At 45.9% G+C, this 22,433-nt stretch overlaps 1 protein-coding gene across 3 annotated transcripts in view; it reads left to right on the top strand.

Annotated features, from left to right (window-relative positions):
- The first annotated feature begins 458 nt into the window (after positions 1–458).
- MAB21L3 (mab-21 like 3) overlaps positions 459–22,433 on the top strand; it is a 28,080-nt gene continuing 6,105 nt past the window's right edge. The window contains exons 1-6 of one of the 3 annotated variants that reach the window (XM_067727383.1): positions 459–846; positions 2,701–2,947; positions 11,343–11,483; positions 14,286–14,577; positions 18,424–18,602; positions 19,070–19,264. In XM_067727383.1, coding sequence (XP_067583484.1) covers positions 2,900–2,947; positions 11,343–11,483; positions 14,286–14,577; positions 18,424–18,602; positions 19,070–19,264 — 855 coding nt within the window. In that variant the 5' untranslated portion in view covers positions 459–846; positions 2,701–2,899. Of the gene's footprint in view, positions 847–1,370; positions 1,483–1,520; positions 1,812–2,700; positions 2,948–11,342; positions 11,484–14,285; positions 14,578–18,423; positions 18,603–19,069; positions 19,265–22,433 lie in introns of those variants that run through there. The other 2 variants (XM_067727381.1, XM_067727382.1) reach the window with 2 other exon arrangements.

Here is a 22,433-nt window from a genome sequence, read left to right on the forward strand (position 1 = left end):
ATTATCTCTATTTGGTCCTCTGAACTGTCAGATTTGAGTCACCCTGGGATTAAAAGAAATCTTTGAAAGAATAAGTCAGAATTTGTAATCTTGGTGAAGTTTAACAAATTTGTATATTTAAGATTGATCTGAATCAAGCCAACCCTTCCCCTTTTTGGTATGAAAATCCTGGCCACTAAGGTAAATCAGTAACAAACACCTTTGCTGGTGAACCAGGTGACATGATCTTCCCAGGGCTTCTTATATTGATGGTTTAGGGTTTGAATGCCTTTGTTCAACTGACTTTAAAGAATAACATCTTGGTCCTCACAACAGAAGTTGAGCTAAAGTTGGTTTACATGTTCATACTTGCATTTGGTGTGAGTCATGAGAAACAAGGATATTTATTTCCCGAGGAAAGAGGGAAATCTTAGTCCATTTTTAATCCCTCCCAGTGACACAGCAGAGTGCCTTGGGCAATCTGTTGCTCAATAAATATTTGCTGATCCAATATCCAATTAGCCAGAGATCTCTATCTACAAAGAAATTTTGTCTTTGCCAATCTGTCAGAGTACCTGTGTTTGTGGGACTGCCCTGTATTTCAGAACCTTTGCCCATAAGGAACATCCTGGAGCAGGGAACTGGTCGTGTCTATACAACACCCCATTTCCTGGGTACAGCATCCAGGTAAAATTAGACTCTAGTAAGCCACCCTGAGCGCGTGCTCCTTCTTCTTCTCCCAGGCTCCTCAGTTGTCCCTGTTCATTGCTTTCCCCGCTCACAACTGGCAAGTGTCACCGGACCCTAGCACAAGAGAAGAATGCCACTTTCAGCATTTTGATCAGCTGCGGTACTGGAGCAATCGAGGTAAGGCCACCACAGGCACAAAAGGATGAAAGTTTGTGCATATGATGACGGGCGACTGGGGTAAACTTAGAATAGTAGGAAAGGCCCCACCAGAGGAGAGGGACTCCTGCGTTAATGATTACAGTGAAGCAGAAATAAGGACAACAGCAAGAACACCTGGGAAAAACAGGAGGACTTTGGTGAAGTTGAAAATGAGGTGGAAAGAGAACTCTGAATTGCAAGAAGCACAGAAGAAAGAGACTCTTGGTCTGTGAAAAACTGGTAGTTTGGAACGACTGACCAGCGGTAAGAGAAGGCAAAAGAAAATTCTGAAATATTCGGGAACACTTGCTATCAAAGGAAGGAGGTTTAAAATTACAAATGGAAGAAAATGAAAAGGCGAGGCGGTATTGAGGAGGGGCGGCTTTACCATATTCAGATCAGACTGCAGGTTCCCAGAGGGGAGCTGCAGAAGCTGGACGGAACCCCGGGATTATTAGTGAGGTGGGTGGAGCACGGAGCAGCCGGAGCTCTGATGTGGATGTGGCTTTCAGATGGTGCCAAGTTCGGGGAGATATGCGAATGCTGTGGTTACAGAACACAGAGCAGCCCGGGCGCCCAACGTGGTTGCTGAGCACCCAGAGGATGCACTCAGAGGTGGGTTTGGGAAAAACACTTGCCTTTGCAACATTGCTCCGAATTGAGCTGGGCTCCCAGAAGTGCTCTAATACCTTTAGATCATCTGATAGCAGACTCTGATGTTTACCAGTTTCAGGGAGATCAAGCCATTGTGAAATTTTTTTTCTGTAATAAAACTAGCCCCAGCCAGCCAGACTGGGAATTTGCTGCCTGAGCTGTTTTCCAGCATAGTTTTGCTGGCAAAACCAGATGTGAGTGTTTCCTCGGCTCTTGAGGAGCCTGTTTACACTGACTTTATTTTTACTGCTAGCTTTCAGGTGGGAAGAGGGAGATTTAAAGGTCAGCAGGTGAGCGGAAGGATCCTGTCCTGCCATTCCTGGGTGTGCTTCTGTGTGCCTGTGTGTGTCCATACGTGTGTGTGTGTATGTGCCTGTGTGTGTCCATGCCTGTGTGTGTCCATACCTGTGTGTGTGTGTATGTGCTTGTGTGTGTCCATGCCTGTGTGTGTATGTGCCTGTGTGTGTCCATACCTGTGTGTGTGTGTGTGTGCCTGTGTGTGTCCATGACTGTGTGTGTATGTGCCTGTGTGTGTCCATACCTGTGTGTGTGTGTGTGTGCCTGTGTGTGTCCATACCTGTGTGTGTGTGTGCCTGTCCATACCTGTGTGTGTGTGTGTGCCTGCGTGTGTCCATACCTGTGTGTGTGTGTGCCTGTGTGTGTCCATACCTGTGTGTGTGCCTGTGTGTGTCCATGCCTGTGTGTGTGTGTGTGTGTGCGCCTGTGTGTGTCCATGCCTGTGTGTGTGTGTGTGTGTTTCCACATGCGAATTGTTGTGTCCTGATTGCTTGTTTGTAGGCATAATCATGGGTGCCAGGCTGGTTGTTTGGCAGTTTTGTTTATTGTAAAGAAGGTAAATCCATCTGTGGGGTTTTCTGGATTGGAGGGCAAGGGATATTTACTGTCAACAGGGTTAGAACAAGGAGATATAAGATACTGAGCTCACAGGTGCATCTAGTGTCAGGATAAGAGCATAAATAGCTCGGAAGAAGCCAACTACAGGGCGTTTCCGTCTTGAATGGAACTTTTGAGTATTTGAGTGGGAAATACAACTTGGAAAATTGCCCTTCGGTCAACACCCCAGTCAACAGAGCTAAATAGAGTAAAATTTGGCTGGACTCAAATGCAGTTTCATCAACTCTCCTTCAATTCTTTTTTTTTTTTTTAATTTCCCAAAAGATGAAAGATGAATGCTCACAATTTGGAAATGAGAGCTTGAATGAAGAATTGAGAAGGCAAGTCTGTGGTCCACATACACAGTCCCAGAGAAATTCAGCACCCAGAGACTAATATCACTGAGAAATCTATGCACAAGTGCTCTCTCTGCTGAGAGACAAACCAAGACTCTGCTGTTCTGCTCCGCATAGACCAAGAAGACATGAAATCCCTGATGGAAGGAAACTTAGAAGATTGCCTGCTGAATAAGGTAAGGACAGATACGGGTCTCTCCCATGCGCCCCTCCCACCCTCCCGCCCCACCAACCTTGATGCAGAAAGAATTTCAGCTTGTTTCCAAAGATACAGAAAATGCTCCTCAGGAACTCAAGACCGTCACCCATAAGAGTGTTCAGGGACTTACCATATTTCAGTCCTCTCTTTGAGGTTCTAGTGCAAGAGGTACATTGGAAATAGAATGTGGAAGGAAGAGTTAGAACTTGGGCTGGAACTCTAGCTCTGCCACTGATGCCTGGGTGGTCATGAGCAAGACACTTAACCTGTCTGAGCCTCAGTTTTCTTCTCTGTAAAATGGGAGTGATAATAGGATCTTAGTGGGGTCTTTGAAAAAGAGTAAATAAGAAAGCTCTTTGAAAACTATAATACTGCTAGATTAAAATATGTATGTATTACCACTATATTTTTAGAGTGCATCAATTAAGAACTAATTTAATTTCTTCTCTATAGAGCCATAGGCTCTTTGGATGTTAGAACTTGAAGGGACATTAAATATTATCTAGTTTAAGCCTTTCCATTTACAGCCAAAGCGATTAAGACACAGAGCCACCCTTAAAACTAAAACATTTAAACAAAGAGTTAGGCCCTAGTCTAGGGTTTTCATGCCTTTACGAGTAAACAAAGCAGATCATTATTATAATGATAAGTCAAGTTGATTTCTTAGGCAAAACCATTAAGAGGGTAAATAGGGAAAACTTATCATAATAAAAATTATAGCAAACAAAATGATTTCTCCTTTTGGGGGCTATAAGTGGAAGGGGCGTTAGCTGGCATTTCCCCATTGTCCTGTGTTTTCTGAAAGAAAAAAATCCAAATATTTTAGCCTGGCATTCAAATAATACTTTATCTTTCTACTCTCTGCTTCCCTGCATCTTCAATCACAGAAATTCTAAACAAAAGCTCTCTATGTGGAATCCAGCCTGAGCATGTGTTTTCTTTGGCCCGCAGAGAATTTTTAAATTTTGTCAAATTTGTTACAAACATTTCAAAATAGTGAGATTTTGCATAGAAATCCAGCTTTCCATCTTCTCTGGAAAAAAAATCAGGTTATCTGGCAACCACAGGTCCCAGTTTCTTACCTGGCAGCCATGGGATGGAGCTGAGTGTCTGTCCCACTGGAGGCTGCGGCACTGCTGGAGTCTGACATCCGCCTCCCCGCCCCGCCCCATGTGTGTCCCCTACTCCGCCCCGTAGGTGGTTGAGTCTGACAGCCCTGTCCCACAAGAACTGTGCCCTGAGAAGGTCTCAGGCCAGAGCATCCCTCCCCCCACCTGGGGAGATATCCTGTCTCTTCTTCATTTTTCTGGCTCATCCTCATCCTTCAAACTCAGCTCAGAGTCCACTTGCTCATGAACGATTAATCTGACACCCCAACACAAAACGTTTGTGTCTTCCTGTGAACTCCCATCATAATGATCACTGATCATATTTATTTGGCGATCAATTGTATCTTGACTCCTGGTGCCTTTCCTGTTGTTATCTTGGTGGCAACTTAAATAGTGTATCATTTTATTCTTTATAAGTTTCCAGAGGGAAGAACAGTGTCTTGGATATCTTTATTCCCTTTGAATTCACATAGTATCATTGCACGTATGTGGTCAGAACTATCTTCAGGGCTCATTGAAGGTAATGCAAGACGAGTGTTAAAGGTGCTAGCGGGTTGAGGCCCTACAGTGTCTTATTTAATCAACAATCATGTGACACGTGCATATTGCCTCCATTTTAACAGAGGGGGAAGCAGGGCTCATGCTGATTAAACAGCGTGTCCAAAGTCACACAGTTAGTGAAGATGCTGTGGTTTCAGCCTATTCTTTTTTTACACCAAACCACATTTCATCTGCTAAACCCTCTATATCACCATAAACACACACAGTGCAAAACACAGTGCCCAAAACACAGGTCCGGATGTGACCTGCTTAGTGAGAGAGAAATTTTGTGTTTGGGTATCTTGAAGGGTGACCCTATCTCACCTGCAGATTTTGCACATAACCCCAAAGGTAAAAGGAGGAAGTTCCCCATGCAGACAGCAAATGCTTAACATCACAAGCGCTACATAGAGATTTACTTATTTATTTAATTTTATTTTCAGCTGCATTGGATCTTCATTGCTGCACGCGGGCTTTCTCTAGTTGCAGTGAGCGGGGGCTACTCTTCATTGCGGTGCGCAGGCTTCTCATTGCAGTGGCTTCTCTTATTGTGGAGCACGCGCTCTAGGCGCACAGGCTTCAGTAGTTGCAGCACACAGGCTCAGTAGTTGTGGCTCGCAGGCTCTAGAGCGTAGGCTCAGTGGTTGTGGTGCACGGGCTTAGTTGCTCCACGGCATGTGGGATCTTTCCGGACCAGGGCTTGAACCCGTGTCCCCTGCATTGGCGGGCGGATTCTTAACCACTGTGCCACCAGGGAAGCCCACTACATAGAGATTTAAACAAGGTGCGGGAGGGGAAGAGAGCAGTGTGACCTCTGATGGGAGAGACGTTTCACAGAAAGAGTGATGACAAAGCCTTAGCGCATGCGTAATGCATAGGGTTTTAACGAGTGGAGGAGAGGCCTTCCAGCTACTGGAACCCCATTCAAGCAGTTAGCGGTTTTCATTCCCAGTCTCCTTGTCCTTGGGGAGGCAGAGCAGTGCAGTGATTATGAACAAGGGCACCGCCTGGGTGTGGATTCCTGTTCTGTGACTTATTGACTCCGGGACCCTGGGTAAGTTATTACACTTTCTGAACTCCAGTGTCTTCCTCTGTAAAATGGGGATTATCACAGCATCCACCTTAAAGGCTTATCGGGAGTCTCAAAGGAGCGAACCCTTATAAAGTGTCCTGCGCACAGCAGCGCCTCACCAGTCTTAGCTCCACGGTGCTGCTGTTGCTATGGCTTCTGCTGTTGGGAGCTGCAAATATCCTGTGGGGCCCAAGCATTTGGTTCATGGAAGAATTAGTCTAAAAAGATGGAGGGTGTGATGTCTTATCTGTATGGATCACTGAATTTAAGTCTCCGTGCCTTTAAATTATTAACCCCTGGAAGACAGAGACAGTCAGTGTCTGCGCCCCCCACCCCACCACTTTTTTAAACTGATTATTGGAGTTAACGCAATTCCAGAATTAAAAGTCTGACTTCCTGTTGTCCAGAAGGAAGTTCTCAGCCTTTTTCCCCAGTGGCACTCACTATGGATGACATTCGCATTGGCCACATGCTCCTGGGTGTGGCCAGGCCTGTGTGGCATTCCTGGTGCACTATTTAGCATACCCCCTACCTCCCTCTCAGGAAAGCATGTGGGAATACAAGTGAGTCAGACTGATGTAATTATAAGGAATAACCTTGAATTCTCAATAATTTTTATTTGAAACAGGAAATTGTTCACAAACTTGAGCTATTAATAGCAGCAAATGATGTGGGACAACAATGGGCCTGACGCTGTGCCCGGGGAGGTGGACATGCGTGTGGGCACACAGACAAGCCCTGGAGGGAGGCCCACAAAAAATGGATGGCAACCTTAAAGGTGCCAGCAGTCTCTAATGACTGTTTCTGCGTAAACTCTGCTTAGTTAGAGTGACTAAATCTGTATGCTAAGGAGTGTGGTATAACTTTTGCAGGGTCAGTGCAATGCAGGGGTTGGATTAGATGATCTAACCACATCTAACATCATGGGCCTGGTTAATTTACCACAATTCATTTCTGCTTTTGCTCTGCCACACCCACAAATGCTTCCCTTTAGAAACAAAGTGTTTCTCTTTATTTATTTATTTTTTAAGACAAAGTCTCTTTTACTTATTTATTTATTTATTTATTTGGGCTACGTCGGACCCTAGTTGCAGCACACGAGATCTTCATTGCAGCTCACAGGTTCTTTCGTTGTGGCACTCGGGCTTCTCTCTAGTTGTGGTGCGCAGGCTCCAGAGCACATGGGCTCTGCAGTTTGCGGCACGCAGTCTCTCTAGTTGAGGCGCACGGACACAGTTGTTGCCACGTGTGGGCTTAGTTGCCCCTTGGCATGTGGGATCTTAGTTCCCTGACCAGGGATCGAACATGCATCCCCTGCATTGGAAGGCAGATTCTTTACCATTGGACCACCAGGGAAGTACCAACCTTTGTGCATTGACCTCATCAGCAGAGGACGTGAATGAAACTTAAACAGGCACTCAAGGTCAAGTTTGGACTGCATGAGGGAATTCCCTGGTGGTCCAGTGGTTAGGACTTGGCGCTTTCACTCTTAGGGCCCAGGTTCGATCTCTGGTCAGGGAAATAAGATGCCACAAGCCGCAGGGAGTGGCCAAAAAAAAAAAATTTGGACCAAATGGGCTTTGATCCATCTTCTTAAATTATCATATTTCCTCCTTAAGTTTGTTTCAAAGCTTTGCTGTGAAATAAATTTAGTGACAAGGCTGCTTCAAGGTTACCACGGGTATCTTAGCTTGCTTCCTGAAGTTTGAGAGGCAACAAAGGGATTCTGACATTGGGCTGGCGACCGGTAGAGCCTCCTTCTTTCACCAGGGCCACTCCCTGTAAAGCTGCCTCAGGCCCCATTTCCTGCTTTCCCACACAGTGAAATGGAATCTTCTTACCCATAGGCATGGTCAGGACAAGTGGAGGGAAACAGCCTGGGGCTTCTGGGTTGTGGTTTAGACCGTGGGAGTGACAAGAGGTACGTGGGACTGAGCCTGGGAAACCCCCAGCCCAAACCCCTTTGGGGGCAGGTGAATAGCTCTGTGATCCTGTTTGCTAAGAACCAATGGCAGGAAGTGTATCCAGAGACATAGGCAGGAAGGGGCTGCCCATCACCTAACAGGAAAGCGGCTCCCCCTTGACTCCAGTGGCTTGGGTCCTGGGGCAGGCCTGTCCAAGGCAGGGCTCTCCCTCCGCAGCTCTGGTTAAGCCCTGCATCACTGTCCGACCCCTGCTGTGTCGCCCTTACGTGTCTGCGGCATGCCAGAGCAGTCAGTATTGCGGCATGTCAGAACAACTTTGGACTTGTTATTTCATGAACTCCAAACTGAGGGCATGGTCAGGTTCAGAAAGAGGATAAAGGTAGGTATTATTTCTGGAACTCCTAATTGAGGGTGTAGCACAGTGTGACAGAAAGAAGAGTTGGGGAACCTGGGCCTTAGGTCTAGTCATACTGCTAAGTACCAGTGTGATATTAGGAGGGCCACTGTGTCACTCTGGCCTTCTGTAAAAGGATACCAGACAAGATGATTTCTGAGACTCTTCCAATTCTAAGATCCTGGGTTTAAATTGCAGCCAAAGTGACAGACAAAGAAAATTAAAACCAGAATTTGTGGCTCTAGGCCCAGAAAAGTATTTCCTTATTCTGACTTTTATCTTCACACGTCAGAACAGGTTATAAAGAGGAATAATGAATGAGAAATTATAGGTGTCTTCTAAGGGGTGTCTGAACTTGTCCTGCCGGTAAGAAAATTCTACCATCAAATGGCAGCATAATTTGTAGATGAGGTTCACAATGGAGAACTCTTCCCACTAGGTGCGTGCGCGCGCGCGCGCACACACACACACACACACACACACACTTTCAAGCTTTTATCAGTTAAAAATTATTTGATAGTATCAATACGGTAATGAATCTTTCATTCGTTTATTAACATAGGAAACAAAATGTATCTGCATATATAGAGTCACCACTGTGTTACTAACAGTCAAGTTCTGTGGACTCACATCAGTGGACTTGGAAGTTAGCCTTAGTCCTCAACACATTCTGAGAACTTCACTATTCAAGATTACTATTTCCCAACCATTCTGACTGCAGCGTTCTATCTAGTTAGCCCTTGTCTTACTTTTTCCCACTATTCCTGATCAGATGTCTGGCCCCTGAACTTGTCCAATGTCCCCTAATCTACCAAACTGGCTTCATCCATTCTCGGCCCAGGCTCGAAAACATGGCCCTCCACTGATCTCTTCCCTTGCTCTCCTCCAGATCTTGCCAGCAAACTCTAGTCTCAGCACTTCCACTGTTACCCCTGGAGGGCCGGGAGGTACTGGACAACCTCTTATAAATGAGCCCACTGGTATCCCACAGCTTCATGCACCCAGAGCTGAGTCTTGGTTCTGCCTGGCAACCTTTACCCATGTGCCCAAATGGCCCCTCATCCCTTAGAGAAGCTATTGCCAATGTCTGTCACCCTGAAGTCCCCTGCCTCCCTCTTCTCACCTCACTCTCAACGCACTGCCTTGTCTCCTGCTGACGTCAGGCAGGAAATCTCTATGCTTTTACCTGCATTTGCACTCATCTTCTTTTCCTTCTGACGCACGGAGACGAGCTCCTCACCAGGTTTCTGGACTTCCACAATGCTTCCTGGCTGGGAAACCCTTGCTCAGGGGTTTTGCTCTCTGCCTTCTTCCTTCTTCACTGGCTCTTTTCTCTCAGCATCTAAACATGTTCGAACCTGTGTGTCCTTTTGAAAAAACCCATTGCTGTCCTTGTTTTTGTTTTTTCCTTCCCCCAGCCAGGCTTGCGGGAGGAGTTGCTTACCTCTGACTTCACTTGCTGGTTTCCCATTCTCTCTAAACCCACTGCCGTCTGGCTTGACGCCCACGGTTTCCCCAAACACATCAGTCCTGTTTTAGTTACCAAACTCTACGGGCATTTGGGGGGCCTTATCTCACTCAGCCAGTTACTGTTGACTTTGTTCTTGAAATTCTTCTTCCTTTATTTTCAAGACCTCTCACCGTTTGTTCTCCCACCTCACCATTCTCCTCCAAGGCAACGTCTGCTCCAACAAAGTAGAAACAATTGCAGTTCTCCCCTTGTGCTCCTTGTGTTAAGTATCTACCATTTTCTCTTTCTAGAACAACCTTCTCTTTCTAGCTAACTCCTGCTAACCTTTCAAGATACAACTCTGATATACCATGCCTTCAGGAAGGCCTCCAGGCTAGATGCAGTTTCCCTTTTTTGTGTACCCCTAGCATCCTTTGCAAACCTATACTTAGCACTAATGGCTGTAATTTTAATTTCCAGTTTATTGGTCTTGCTTTGTCATCTTATCTGTCAACCTCTTGACAACACTGTAGGCACAGAACCTGGCATGAAGTGGATGTTCAACAAAAATTGGTCAAATGGAATTGAATCCCAGCACATCAGAGAAGTCCTACACTGGAGAGACCCTTAATTATGCTTCTACAAGCACTTGCCTTTATTTTGGGCATGGCAAATGACCTGCCCCTCTCTGTGACTACCTTCTCTCTTCCACTTACATACTCCAAAAGATGCAGAATCTTGATAGTTTATAGATGCTCAAAAAAGCTACCCTTTGTTCCTTCTCCCATGATGAATGCTCTGAGATGAACACACGGAGAGGGGTGGCTGGCTGCTGGTGGCAAGAAGATGATATTAAAAGCTAGTATAGACCTGATCATCGTACTTAAGGTCATATAAGACACACGCTCTGCAGCATCTCTGAGGGAGACCCTTATCAAACACCAGCCTGCAGGTGCCTCCGGAGCAATGTAACAAAGAGCCCGTTCCAGTTCTTGGAGACTTGCCGTGCAGAGTCAGAAGAGACATCAGGGCACGCCTTTTCTTAAGGGTCTAGGAGCCAAAGGACGGGGTGAGCGCAGGGGAGAAGGGAACCATCATGTACTGATGACATACAGAAGACGATCCGCCGCATGTTCACGTGCCTTAGACTATTTTATATTCACCAACCCGGACGGCAGGCATTCTTATCCCATGTTAGACTCTCACCATGGTTCACAAAACCCTGTGGGATGGCCTGGCCCCCACCATCCTTTCCAAGTTCATCTCCTATCACCCTCCTTCTTCTTTTCCTATAACCACAGCAAAGGCCTCCTTGCTGGCCCTTGAGCCTTGCCAAGCTTTCTCCTGCTTTAGGGGCCTTGGAATTTGCTTTCCCAAGCTGTCATCAGGGCTCGCTCAAATCTCACCTCCTTCGAGAGGCCTTCCCTGGCCACCAGTCTAAAATAGCAGCCCCTTTATTCTCTAGTCCCTTATCCTATTGTATTGTTCTTCTTGGGACTTATACCTGATCTTACATTATACATATGTGTGTACACATATGTATATGTGTTTGTGTGTATGTATGTATGTATACACACACACATACGCATGTGTCCTGTATTTTCAACTAGAAAGCAAGTATCTCTATCTTGTTCGCTGCTGTCCTGCTCACGGTCATGCGAGGACCTAGAAAGCACCTACCGCAAGGCAGGTACTACATAAATATTGAGCAACGCTTCTATTTCAGAAGAGAACACTGAGGCACCAACGAGTGTCATCAGACCTAAGTTCATCTCTCCCGGAGCTCTTGGAAGGGCAGGATTTTCTGAGCTGTGCCCTGTCTCGTCACTTCCTTGGGGCTTGATCCGGGAATAACGGCCTTTGCTGATCCTTTCACACCCAGGTGGACTTGAGGCGCCAGTGGATTTCCCAGACGGTGGAAGAGGTGCAGAAAATTGTCCATCATCTGACCACAGAGATCAGCTACCAGGACATTCGATTTCAAGCCGTCCTTTACTCTGACACGTACAATGAGAACATTAAGGTACGTGGGTCACTTGGCTCTAAGTGCCCACCCAGCGAGCCAGGAAACGGGGGTGGTCTCAGCATGTGTCAGGCACTCGCACCACTAAGATTACTAACAAGATCTCTTAGTATTTACCACTTACACTCATTGCATAGATGTTACTGCAGTTGAAGCCCCACATTCCTACTTTACAGATGATAAAAATGGAGGCTTAAAAAAGTCAAATGACTTGATCAAGTCATATTAGGCACTAAAACCAGAACTCCACCTGTGCTTCTGATTCCAAAGCATGTTCCACTGTACCAATTAAAGTTCAGTTAAGCACACATTCATTTATTAAGCACCCATTTAATAGATTGGGGACTGGGTACAGGGAACTCAAGGCATTGGTGAGAAAAGAGTTGAAAGTAATAGTGGATGGGCTATAGGTGGGAGAAGGAAGAAACTGGAAGAGGTGGCCCTTAGGAACTGCAGGAGCAGCCTGGCAACTCTGTCCCTGCTGAGGAATCCCACAGAGCTCTAAACACCCAGGGCCTGTGTGTGACAACCAGCATTCATGCAACATTGTAGTGTGGGCAAAGCCAGTCTCACAGAAATGATCTCACCCAAACCTGCACACAGCCTAGTGGAACAGACATTATGGTTTGCTCCCTTTTAGAGATGAGAGAAATGAGGCTCTGAATCATTCTGAATCTCTGTGTTCCTTTATCTTGATTTTTCTTGTGACACACAAGAACCTCTTTCATAGAAGTATTAAACTTACGTGTACGCATGCCCCAGCTCTCACACAAGACCGTAAGTTCCTTGCTCATAAGGATGATGTTTCTTGATTGCTCCCTTCCTAGCACCCAGCATAGTGTGTGGCCCATGATAGACACTCAACTTCTGTTGAATGAATGAGGAATCAAAAGAATTGGTACCTGAACGAAAGACCATTGCTAGTCCAGTACATTTCAAGTTTGGTGGGTACAAGGACCACCCACAAGATGCTGGGACTTGTGGATTTGGGGACAGAATCAGACTTTAAGAAATTTACTCCAGGATGAAAATTATAAAATTAGATCGGATCCTGGAATGTCAGAACATCATCTGCCCACCTCTACTACCTTGCCAACCTAAACAGGACAAATATAGGCAAGTGACTAGGAATAGAAACATAACACCACTTTTCCTAGAACTATATCTGGAGAAATTTCCTTCTGTGGTCACACTTAGAATTCATAGCTTAAAGTATATCTTGCTTTTATATACACTGTATCCTGCATATTATATAAGTTTTGAAAATAGTTACAGTGGGGCATATAAAAATGCTTTTATTTTATCTTGGCCCAAATTCAATAAGCATTTATTAACCACCATTTTTGTGACTAATAACATGATAGTTGTGTTCTTGGATTCATATGAAAGTGGGTTCAAAAAATATATAGATTTGGGGTTTTTTGTTTGTTTTTGTTTGTTTTGGCCACGCCACACAGCATGCAGGATCTTAGTTCCCCGAACAAGGATGGAACCCGTGCCCCCTGCAGTGGAAGCGCAGAGTCTTAACCACTGGACCGCCAGGGAAGTCCCCCAAACTATATAGATTTTAAAGGCCATAGTTTAGATCCCCCCTCCCTTGTTTTAATCCCACCACATTTCAATGGACACCAGAAGTCACGTGCACCCATCAACTAAACATCCATACTACTGTTCCATGAAAATGAGGCAGAATGAGTTATTGCTGATTTCGGTGTTCACCCCTGAATTCGCCACTGACTGGTCCCTGGGCAAAGGTTATTCAAATTCCACTGTCAGAACTTTCCGTGGAAAGGAGGTGGCTCTTCCAGTGTATAGCTGAGTGATGGGGCAACATGCAGGGTGGAGTGGGCTGCTGTGTGATGTGATTAAAGGTCATTTCCCTTTGGTGGTACTGCACTGTGGACTAATTTGTTCTATCTCTTGGACTATTGGCCTGACCACTGCTTTCCCGGTTCCTGTAGAAACAGAGTAAGTAGATTCTTAGTGTTTACTTCTTCCCATTAAACTTAGAATCATCTCAATAGCTCACCTTGTCTCAACAAACAGGATTTCATGTCACCTGTGATTCTGTAAGGATTAGTCATTAACACTGTCTGTGGGTCATCAGTACAAGCAAAAAGAAAGGGAGGCATTTTGCAGAATTCTTTCACGTCCTCTCCCATCTCTTCCCACCCTTAATTCATACCGGATCTTTCACCCATCCCGGGCCGGGTCATTGATTCTTGACTAAGAACCAGCTCAGGAGAGACAATTAACCATTGAACAAGCAATCGGAAGACCTAAAGTCAAGTTCTGGCTCTACCACTGACTGGCTGTGTGTCCCTGGGGAGACTTGGAGCCCCTCTGAGCCTCAGATTCCTCATCTGGGAAATGTTAGCAAAGCCTACCTCATGTGTAGCTGTGAACATGAGATAGGCTAATGCACAAGAATCGCAGTGCTTGGTAGGTGCAGAAAGCAGTGACTACTAGTTCCCCTCCCTGCTTTTTGTCCCCCTCCCCTCAAGCTTTAGGTGCCTCTAGAGTTCCGGGTCCACTTCACTCTTTTTCCTTGCAGATCCATGAAACCCAGGCCTCACTGAGTTAATTTCTTTGCCCGAAGCGTTACAATGGGCTAGTGGCACAACAGAGACGGAATCCTCTGCCAGCAGGCGGGCAGGTGGGCGCAGTTCTGTCCTCCTTGTCACATTGCTAAGGGTTGAGTGGTTAACTGAGCGGCCTGGGTCAGCAGGGCGGCTCCCTGAGGGCTTGTCGCCTCCGGAGTCTATGAACTCACACTCCTTCTCCCTCCTTTCCTAACCCCAGGTTTTGGCCCCCACCCAGCTCCTCATCACAGTCCCCGTGAGAGGCCTGGCCGGGTACAGGGAGGCCCGGCAGCAGCGCTGGCGCTACTACACCCTGCAGGGCGCCCGGCTGCCCTGCCCCCTGCGGGACCCAGAGGGCCTGCAGCAGTGGCTGGAGGTGGAGCAGTTTCTGAAGAGCCTGTGGCAGTGGCACGAGGCAGATGTGAACATTGACGGAGACATTGTGCCCGCCAAGGTCCTCCAGGTGTTCCGGAAACTGGTCGAAAACGCAATTGAAACCTGTCACCTGTCAGGTGAGCCGATCAGGAAATGTACAAGGAAAATGTCTGGCATTTCCATTTTGCTCTAAAAAAACCCCTCTGCTTGGGTGTTTCCTGAAGCTCACGCCCCTAGATTGAGGATACAATCATGTGCTTTTTACATCTGTCTAATCCCCATAATATGAATTAGCTCTTTTTTATGCTGTGACACACAGAATACAACACACTTCCGTGGCCTCAATAGATTACTGCCCTGGCGTAGATAAGACAGTCTTTGGGTTACGCACCGTTTCCAAGATGTTAGCTTCAAAACCTGGGTACTTTCGCAAATTACTCATCAACCTCAGATCTTTGTTATTAGCACATTTCCACTACAACAGCCTCCAACTGACTGCAGTATTCCAATGTGCTGGGACAGCACATCTGGGAACCACCGACATACCAAAATACAAAAAGCCAGAAGCCATAAGGAACTGATTATGTTTGACAACCCCAAAATCTTTTTTTTTCTTTTCTTTTTTATTGAAGTATAGTTGATTTACAATGTTGTGTTAGTTTCCAGTGTATTGAGTATAGTTCCCTGTGCTATACAGTAGGTCCTTGTTGGTTATCTATTTTATAAGTAGTGTATATATGTTAATCCCAAACTCCTAATCTATCCCTCCCCACACCCCTTTCACCCTTGGTAACCATAAGTTTGTTTTCTATGTCTATGGGTCTATTTCTGTTTTGTAAATAAGTTCATTTATATCTTTTTTTTTTTTTTTTTTAGATTCCACATATAAGTGATATATGTCTTTGGCTTACTTCACTTAGTATGATAATCTCTAGGTCCGTCCATGTTGCTGCAAATTATTCATTCTGTTTTATGGCTGAGCAATATTTCATTATATATATATACACACACACCACATCTTCTTTATCTATTCATCTGTTGATGGACATTTAGGTTGCCTCCATGCCTTGGCTCTTGTAAATAGTGCTGCAATGAACATTGGGGTGCATGAATCTTTTCGAATTATAATTTTCTCACAACCCCAAAATCCTAAGCTACTGTACAGTGTAGCATATGTGCACACCTGCCCACACACATGTTTCTGTTCACACAGAGTAAAAAGGTGAATTTCAAACTGGGAAAATGGCTAATTTCCTTAATTATAAAAGAGTATTTATAAACCAATAAGAAAAGCTATGAGCAGACCAATAGAAATACTGACCGAAAAGCACGGCTCACAGAAAAAGAATGTAAATGGCTAGTAAACATAGAAAATGCTCCATCTAACATACATTTCAAGAAATATACATTAAAACACCTAGTAGGCTGACATCTAATCATGCTCAGTGCAGGAGTGAGTATGGTTAAATAGGCATTTTCATGCATTGTTCTTGGAAGTGTCAATTGGTACCTCCTTTTTCAAAGGGCAGCTAGTCCATTTTTATTTTTGTTACGTGCTTACTTGGCAATTCAACAATTCCAGTTCTAAAGATACATTCCTGCAGATACACAAAGAAATATGCATGAGGATATCTACTGAACTGGCTTTGTAATAGTAAGTCATTAGAAATCATCTGATGGCTAACAAAGGAAAACTGACTTCATCGATTATGCTCCCTCTGCCTAGTGGACTATTACGCGGCCTTTAAAAAGCACAAGGTGTGTCGATAATAGATTGGAGCCCCACACCCCCTGTCTGTGCAACACCATTCACACTCCAGGTGCATATCGGGGTGTGTTTCTCCGAGAAGACTTGTATTTGATTTTTCCTGGTACTCTCAGAAGTACCATCTTACCTAGATGATTTGGGAACGTAAACATCCAGGCCCTAAACACAGGATGGTGACTAACGCCTTTGAAATTCTAGGGAGGAGGGAAGCGCTTGGTTTTTGTTGTTGTTTGTATTAAATCAACTATCCAGAGCCCACGAGAAAATCTGTCTATTTCTCTTAGTTCATAATTTCCCTCAAGGTACAGCTTTTCCTGATTCCAGGCTTGTGAGGCTTACCACCTAGCATAAGCCCCAGCCTCAGCCCGTTAGACCTCCTCTCCTCCTCTCTGTGCAGTTTCTATACACAGAAGCTGTAAGTACCGAGGCTTAACGCCATGAGGGTATTTTGGCAATTCTCCCACTTAGTACTTTCCTGGGTAGGTGTTCTTGCTTCATTGCTAGTTTCAAATGATTCTCCTACTTTCTGGCAGTCTCATTACATACAAATAATGTTTTTAAACTTTTATATGTCTTATTGGCAGTGGGTTTGGGGATCTCCAATCCAACATGTGACTTTAACAGAAATCCCTCCTTTTCATTTCCCTTTTAAAATACTTTGTTGACTTTTGCATTTGCATATATTTCTCATTAGTGGAGTAAATTGAAGTAAAAGATAAATTAGAATTAAAAAAAGAATGGGGTGTGTGTGGTGTATAGATGCACACACAGAGTTATGAAAAATGCCCGTGCAACATAATTAAGTGAAAAACCAAATTGCTGAATAATATGCAACTCCACTTGTAAAGAAAGAAGAGGATTTGCATGTCCTTTTGCTTGTCTAGACAGAATAGTTCTGAAAGATTCTGTAATGGAAATAGCTCGCGTTGAATGGATTGTTACCATGTAGAGGGTGCGTTCATGGATTATTTCATTTAATACTCATAGCAACCCTGTTAGAGTGAGGATCATTTTTCTAACTGTTGTACAGACAAGAAAACTGAGATTTAGAGAGATTAAGTAACAAGCCAAAGGTCACACACCGAGTTGGCAGAGTAGGCGAAGCAGGGTGTGGGCCAGGCAGGCTGGGGCCAACATGTGCTCACCTCCTCACTCTGCGACACTGTTAATGGTGAAAGTGCATATAAGAGGTTCAAACTGGGCCAGGTTGATGAGGTACTTTCAGTAAATAATGCTGCGGTGCCAGACGTTGTCATGTTCCTGTCTGCGCAGCTCTGATGAGATGCAGACAATAAGCTCTTTATCACACCCCAGCCAAGGAGAGGAGTGTTTTCCTTTTGAACAGCCTAACACAATTAATAAATGAGTTTCTGTTTCCTTCTCTGAGCAAGGAAAAGCAAAATAACAGATCCCGATTCAAGACGGCTCATCCCTATGTACGACGAAGGCAAGCCAACAAACAAAACATTACTGTGTATCTGTTGAAAGAAAGGGGAACAAACTGGAAATGAATTCTAATGTATGAGCTGGAAAACCTTCCCTGATCCATTCCTTTTCTCTCCCTCTCTTTGCCTGGTTGGAAAAGACAGGGAGGGCTTCTTTCTGCTTACTTGACTATTCAAGCCAGTGGCTATGCCACACTTTGAAGTATTTTATGATTTCAAGGCTTATGATGATAAATCCATCTGAGGCTAGGCTGGTCAATGGGTGGTGGGAACAAATACCGTCTCTGAGACTGTGACTTAGTTAAGAGACAGGTTAAGCTGAACCCCACCAAAGGCAAATGAGTAAGTAAAGGGTCTGAGGCTGTCCTAAATGGGGTCAACATCTGGGTGGAATGGGGGGGTTATAGAAAAATGCTTGGATTTCATCTTACAGTAGCAAAAGCTACACCTTTTCCTTGTATTCTCTGTCTCTTTCAGTTGAGCTTTCTGGAAAGAGTCTATTAATTTTTTAGAAAAGATAGGGGAGGAGGATGAAAGAAAAAAGTAAACCCCACCAACAATGAGATTTTTCTAGCAATGTTTCTGTCAATATTTACTTAGCTAATTGTCTAGTGTTGACATAAACACGCTGCCCTGGTGTGCTACTGAAACTCTGAAAGTTGCCCCACCAGTTACAAGGAGCTGGTAGGAGCCACAGCTCACAAATTCCTTCTTTGAACCCTAGTATTGAGCCAAGCTTTGTCTTCCCATTGTCTGTCATTTACCACCAGGTAAGGTCAGCATGCTAATGGACCGCCCTGCAGTTCGAGTTGCCGTGGAAACCTCCACAGGTCGGGTGGAACTAGAGCTGACCCCCTCAGTGGAGATCCCCACCGCCTGGTCCAAGAAAGCCCGGTGGCCTTCATGTCTGAAGCGCTGGCCTTCTGCAGAGAGAGTGCAGTGCATCAAGGTATTAGCCTGCAGGGTCCCGGCTCACCAGAGATGCTCTCACCTTAACCAACCACAGCATCACTAACCACCAACCAACTTCAGGAGGAAAATTGAAATTTCACTAGATCCCCAGAACCTGCAGCGGCACCTGGGAATCTGTGGTAAATGCAGATTCCCGGGCCCTGCTCTGGCCCTAGGGAATGAGACTTGGTGGGCAGGGCCCAGCAATCTGTGTTCTCACAGGCCCTCCAGGTGATTCTGGGGCAGGCTCAAGTTGGAGAACCACTGCCCAGGAGAAAGTGGACGCAGCCTCCCCAGTTAATTGCCTGTGCGCAAGGGGCTCCCCTGAGGCTCCCTCCGTGTCCCCACGTGGGATGTGCTGCTCGCCCAGTGGCAGGTCCCCCCTCCTAGTGGACTGCTTCGGAGATGGCTTTCTCCTCCACCAGCATCATGCTTCTCGTTTCCTCTGTTTTTCTCTTCCCGCAGTCATTTGGGTTTAGCTTGTTGGCCTGTTCAAACTATCACTGGCAGCTGAGCTTCTTGCGGGCTGAACGGGTGCTGCTGGAGCAGCTGGATGAGGACGGGGGCTGCCGCAGGAAGTGTCTTCAGGCCATGAGGCAGATGAAGGAGGACGTCTGGTGTCCAGGGAAAAGACCTGTGATCACATCCTACCACCTTCAGGTGAGTGTGCCGCCCCGGCCTAGAGGGCCAGGGCGGCTGGGGCTGGGTAGGTCCCTCTGCGGCCTCTGCAGGGTCACCAGAGCCACTCACAACGGGTGTGTGTGTGATGAGTAGGAGGGGGCCTAGTGTCCATCTTTGCCGTCTCACAAATTCGTACTCCTTATGGAGATATACAGCCCCAGCCGCGTGCATGTCCACAGCATCCCTGCCCAGGGTCCCTGTCCTCCACCTCCTTTCTTCCCTCTCCCAGTTTCCCTCTTCCCTTTCTTCCTTTCTGCCTTGCCTTCTCTCCCTTTCCCTCTCCCCTCCTTTTATTTCACTCAACAAACCAACACGAGCGCCCACTATGTGCCAGAAACCCGGCTGAGGTTCAGAAATGAATGACAGCATGCAGTCTCTGCCCCTGAGAAATCTAGTCTGGTGAAATCTTGGGAGTTCCTCAAACCTGAGATGGATTCACATTTCCCCTCACGTTATGACTCATTCAGTCCCCATTCTAGCCCAAGTGCAGCCATTCATGCGCACACACATACACACTCACACACGCACTCTGTGCAGAGGAGAAAACCAGGAACTGTTGTGGTACCTGACAAACCTGGCAGCAAACCTGAACTTCTGGGTTGCAAATCACCAGGCAAGGACTTACCATTAGACAGCCATAAATGCATTCACTCACTCACTCAGCAAATGTTTATTGAGATCCCTGTGGGCCAGTCCCTTGCCCCCACACCTGCTGTGTGCTCTACACCTGGAGGTACAAGGTGAACAAACGCAGATGTGGTTCCTGCTCTCATGGAGCTTGTGGTCCAGCAGGGGAGACAGACGTTGGTCAATCAGTCTGCAGGTGTGCGTGGAATCGAGCCACGTGGGGGAATGCTGGGGTGGAGAGGAGCGTTGCTCTAGGAAGGCTCAGGGTAGCAGAACCTGACCTGGACCAGGGCGTCAGGGGGTCCCCCCTGGGGAGATGGCCTTTGATCACACTCTCAGCTCCTTTCTCAAATTTCTGACCACCCATGGTGAACTGGATGCTCGGGTAATACTGCGTGCAGCACACTGTGGTGGGGGGAGGTATCAGACTCTTAGTAGCCCCAGCCCAGCTAGTATCCATCCTGGAGCTTCAGCCCTTCTCCCCAACCTTCTACACAGGTGAGCACATGTCCCTGGGGTGTGCGGTGCCTTCCTTGCATGCTCCTACCTGGGCCTCGTCTCGTCCAGTAGACAACCATTTCCCAGCCCTGTGTTACTCTTTCAGGCCTAACACAAGCTATTTAAGGGCAACTCATAGCGATCCCTTGGTATCTCTCCCAATGCTTTGTATGTAGTAGTTGCTCAGTAAATATTTGCTGATCATCTGAATGAATGACTTCACATTTTACTCCACTTTTCCCCCCCAGCAAAATTGTTCATCTTTGTTTTGCTTTCTTATCTTTTCTGATAACCTGTTCTCCCTGACCCGCCCAAGAATCTGTTAACATCTCATTTGCACATACTGGGGCCTTTCTCTCCAGTTTCAACATTCTTAAAGTGTCCTCAAACACGTCCCCCTAAAAACACACACCTGTTCTCCTGGATCGAGGACACGTACTTTCTGAAGCTAGTCTAATTCATTCGGGGATTTAGCTTCTTTCTTACTTGCCTTACCACTGGCCACACTAGGAAAAGTCAGAGCTGAGAAGGAAACTCCAGGCGGTCTCATATCAAATCTCATACTCTTAACTAACCACTGACTTCACTGCTCCGCAATTAGGATGGATGAAAACACTTTAAGTACCGCGAGTATTTTAGAAAGATTGAATAGGGCCACCACAGGCCTCCCAGCCCTTGACTGCTCTCAAAACTGCATTCCATCCAGGATTTACTTGTATTCCAGTGGCTTCTAAGTCACCTAGAGGATTTCAGGGCAACTCCTTAAAGGCCCCCTGTTTTAGTCTTCCCTAACCCACCTACACGGCATAATAAAATTGTGCATTCTCAAGAACGAGCAGTTAAAAGGGGGTTATTTGTTGAGAAACCGAAACAGTACGGACTGCCTTTTCCCCTCGTCTTCCACCCTTGTCCAAGGGTAGAATTCTCTCACGTGGAGGCGTCGGGATGCATGTGGCTGCTGGTGTGGGTGTGAGATACCATCCTGGATGATGGCTTGAGTGTGCAGGATCCCTGCCAAGACTTTAGTCTGGGGAAAGTGGAAGACACTGGGCTGCAAAACAGCATCAGGAAGGATGTGCCAATCATGGGCACCTCCTAGAAGGTCTTTACCTCCTCCCCAAAGAGGCTTCTCCCCCATAGCAATTTCATGTGAAGAAAGAGCTTATCTTTCATTGGCTTATTTATTCCTAAGCCTGCTCAAAGGCACAGAGGCTTGCTTATAATAGGCTTAACTGCTTCTGTTTGCTTAGGGAGATAAAAGCTTAACTACAAGAGGAATTAAAACATGTTTTTTATTAGGTTATCTTGACTAGCATGAAATTATCTCCAACTCATTTACTCAAAACAATGTACTCCAAATCAAAACACATTCAGTGTCTTGCTGTGAACCTAAAACTGCTCTTCTACTTTTTAGGAAAGTCTATATTTTCAAAATACTCAACGTCTACACCCAAACGTTAATTATTTCACTCAGTCAATAAATGTCAATTGACTGCCTCCCGTGGGCCAGTCCCTCTGCTGAATGTAGTAACATCAGCGTGAATACAAATAGGTCTAGTCCTCTGCTCACAGAGAGTTTGCCATCTAGTAGGGAATCACCTAAACACATAGGAAAACGACCACCACTGTCATCATTGCTGCACATGAGAAGTATGGGATGAAGAGAGTGCTTAATGGGTGTCATAGGGAAGTTTGATCTGATGGATGAGTTTCCTGGACAAGCTGGGGAAGGAAGTACGCTCCATGCGGAAGAAGTGGGTTGTGAAAGGCCCTGTCATAGAAGAGAGCATGAAACGAGGCCAGTGTGGCCAGAAGGAAAGAGGGAGGGAGAACACAGGGCGAGATGAGCCTGGAAAGGAAGGGAGGGACCAAACCTTGTCAACTAAACCATGCTAAGGATGGTATTTTTTAATTACCAAACAATGGGAAGACTTTGAAGTATTTTAGACAAGAAGAAACATAGACCGATTTATATTTCAAAGAGATCACGTTGGCTGCAGTGTGGATGACGACAGATAGGATG

Source organism: Pseudorca crassidens, chromosome 2 (assembly GCF_039906515.1).
Source record: "Pseudorca crassidens isolate mPseCra1 chromosome 2, mPseCra1.hap1, whole genome shotgun sequence".
Classification (NCBI taxonomy): domain Eukaryota; kingdom Metazoa; phylum Chordata; class Mammalia; order Artiodactyla; family Delphinidae; genus Pseudorca; species Pseudorca crassidens.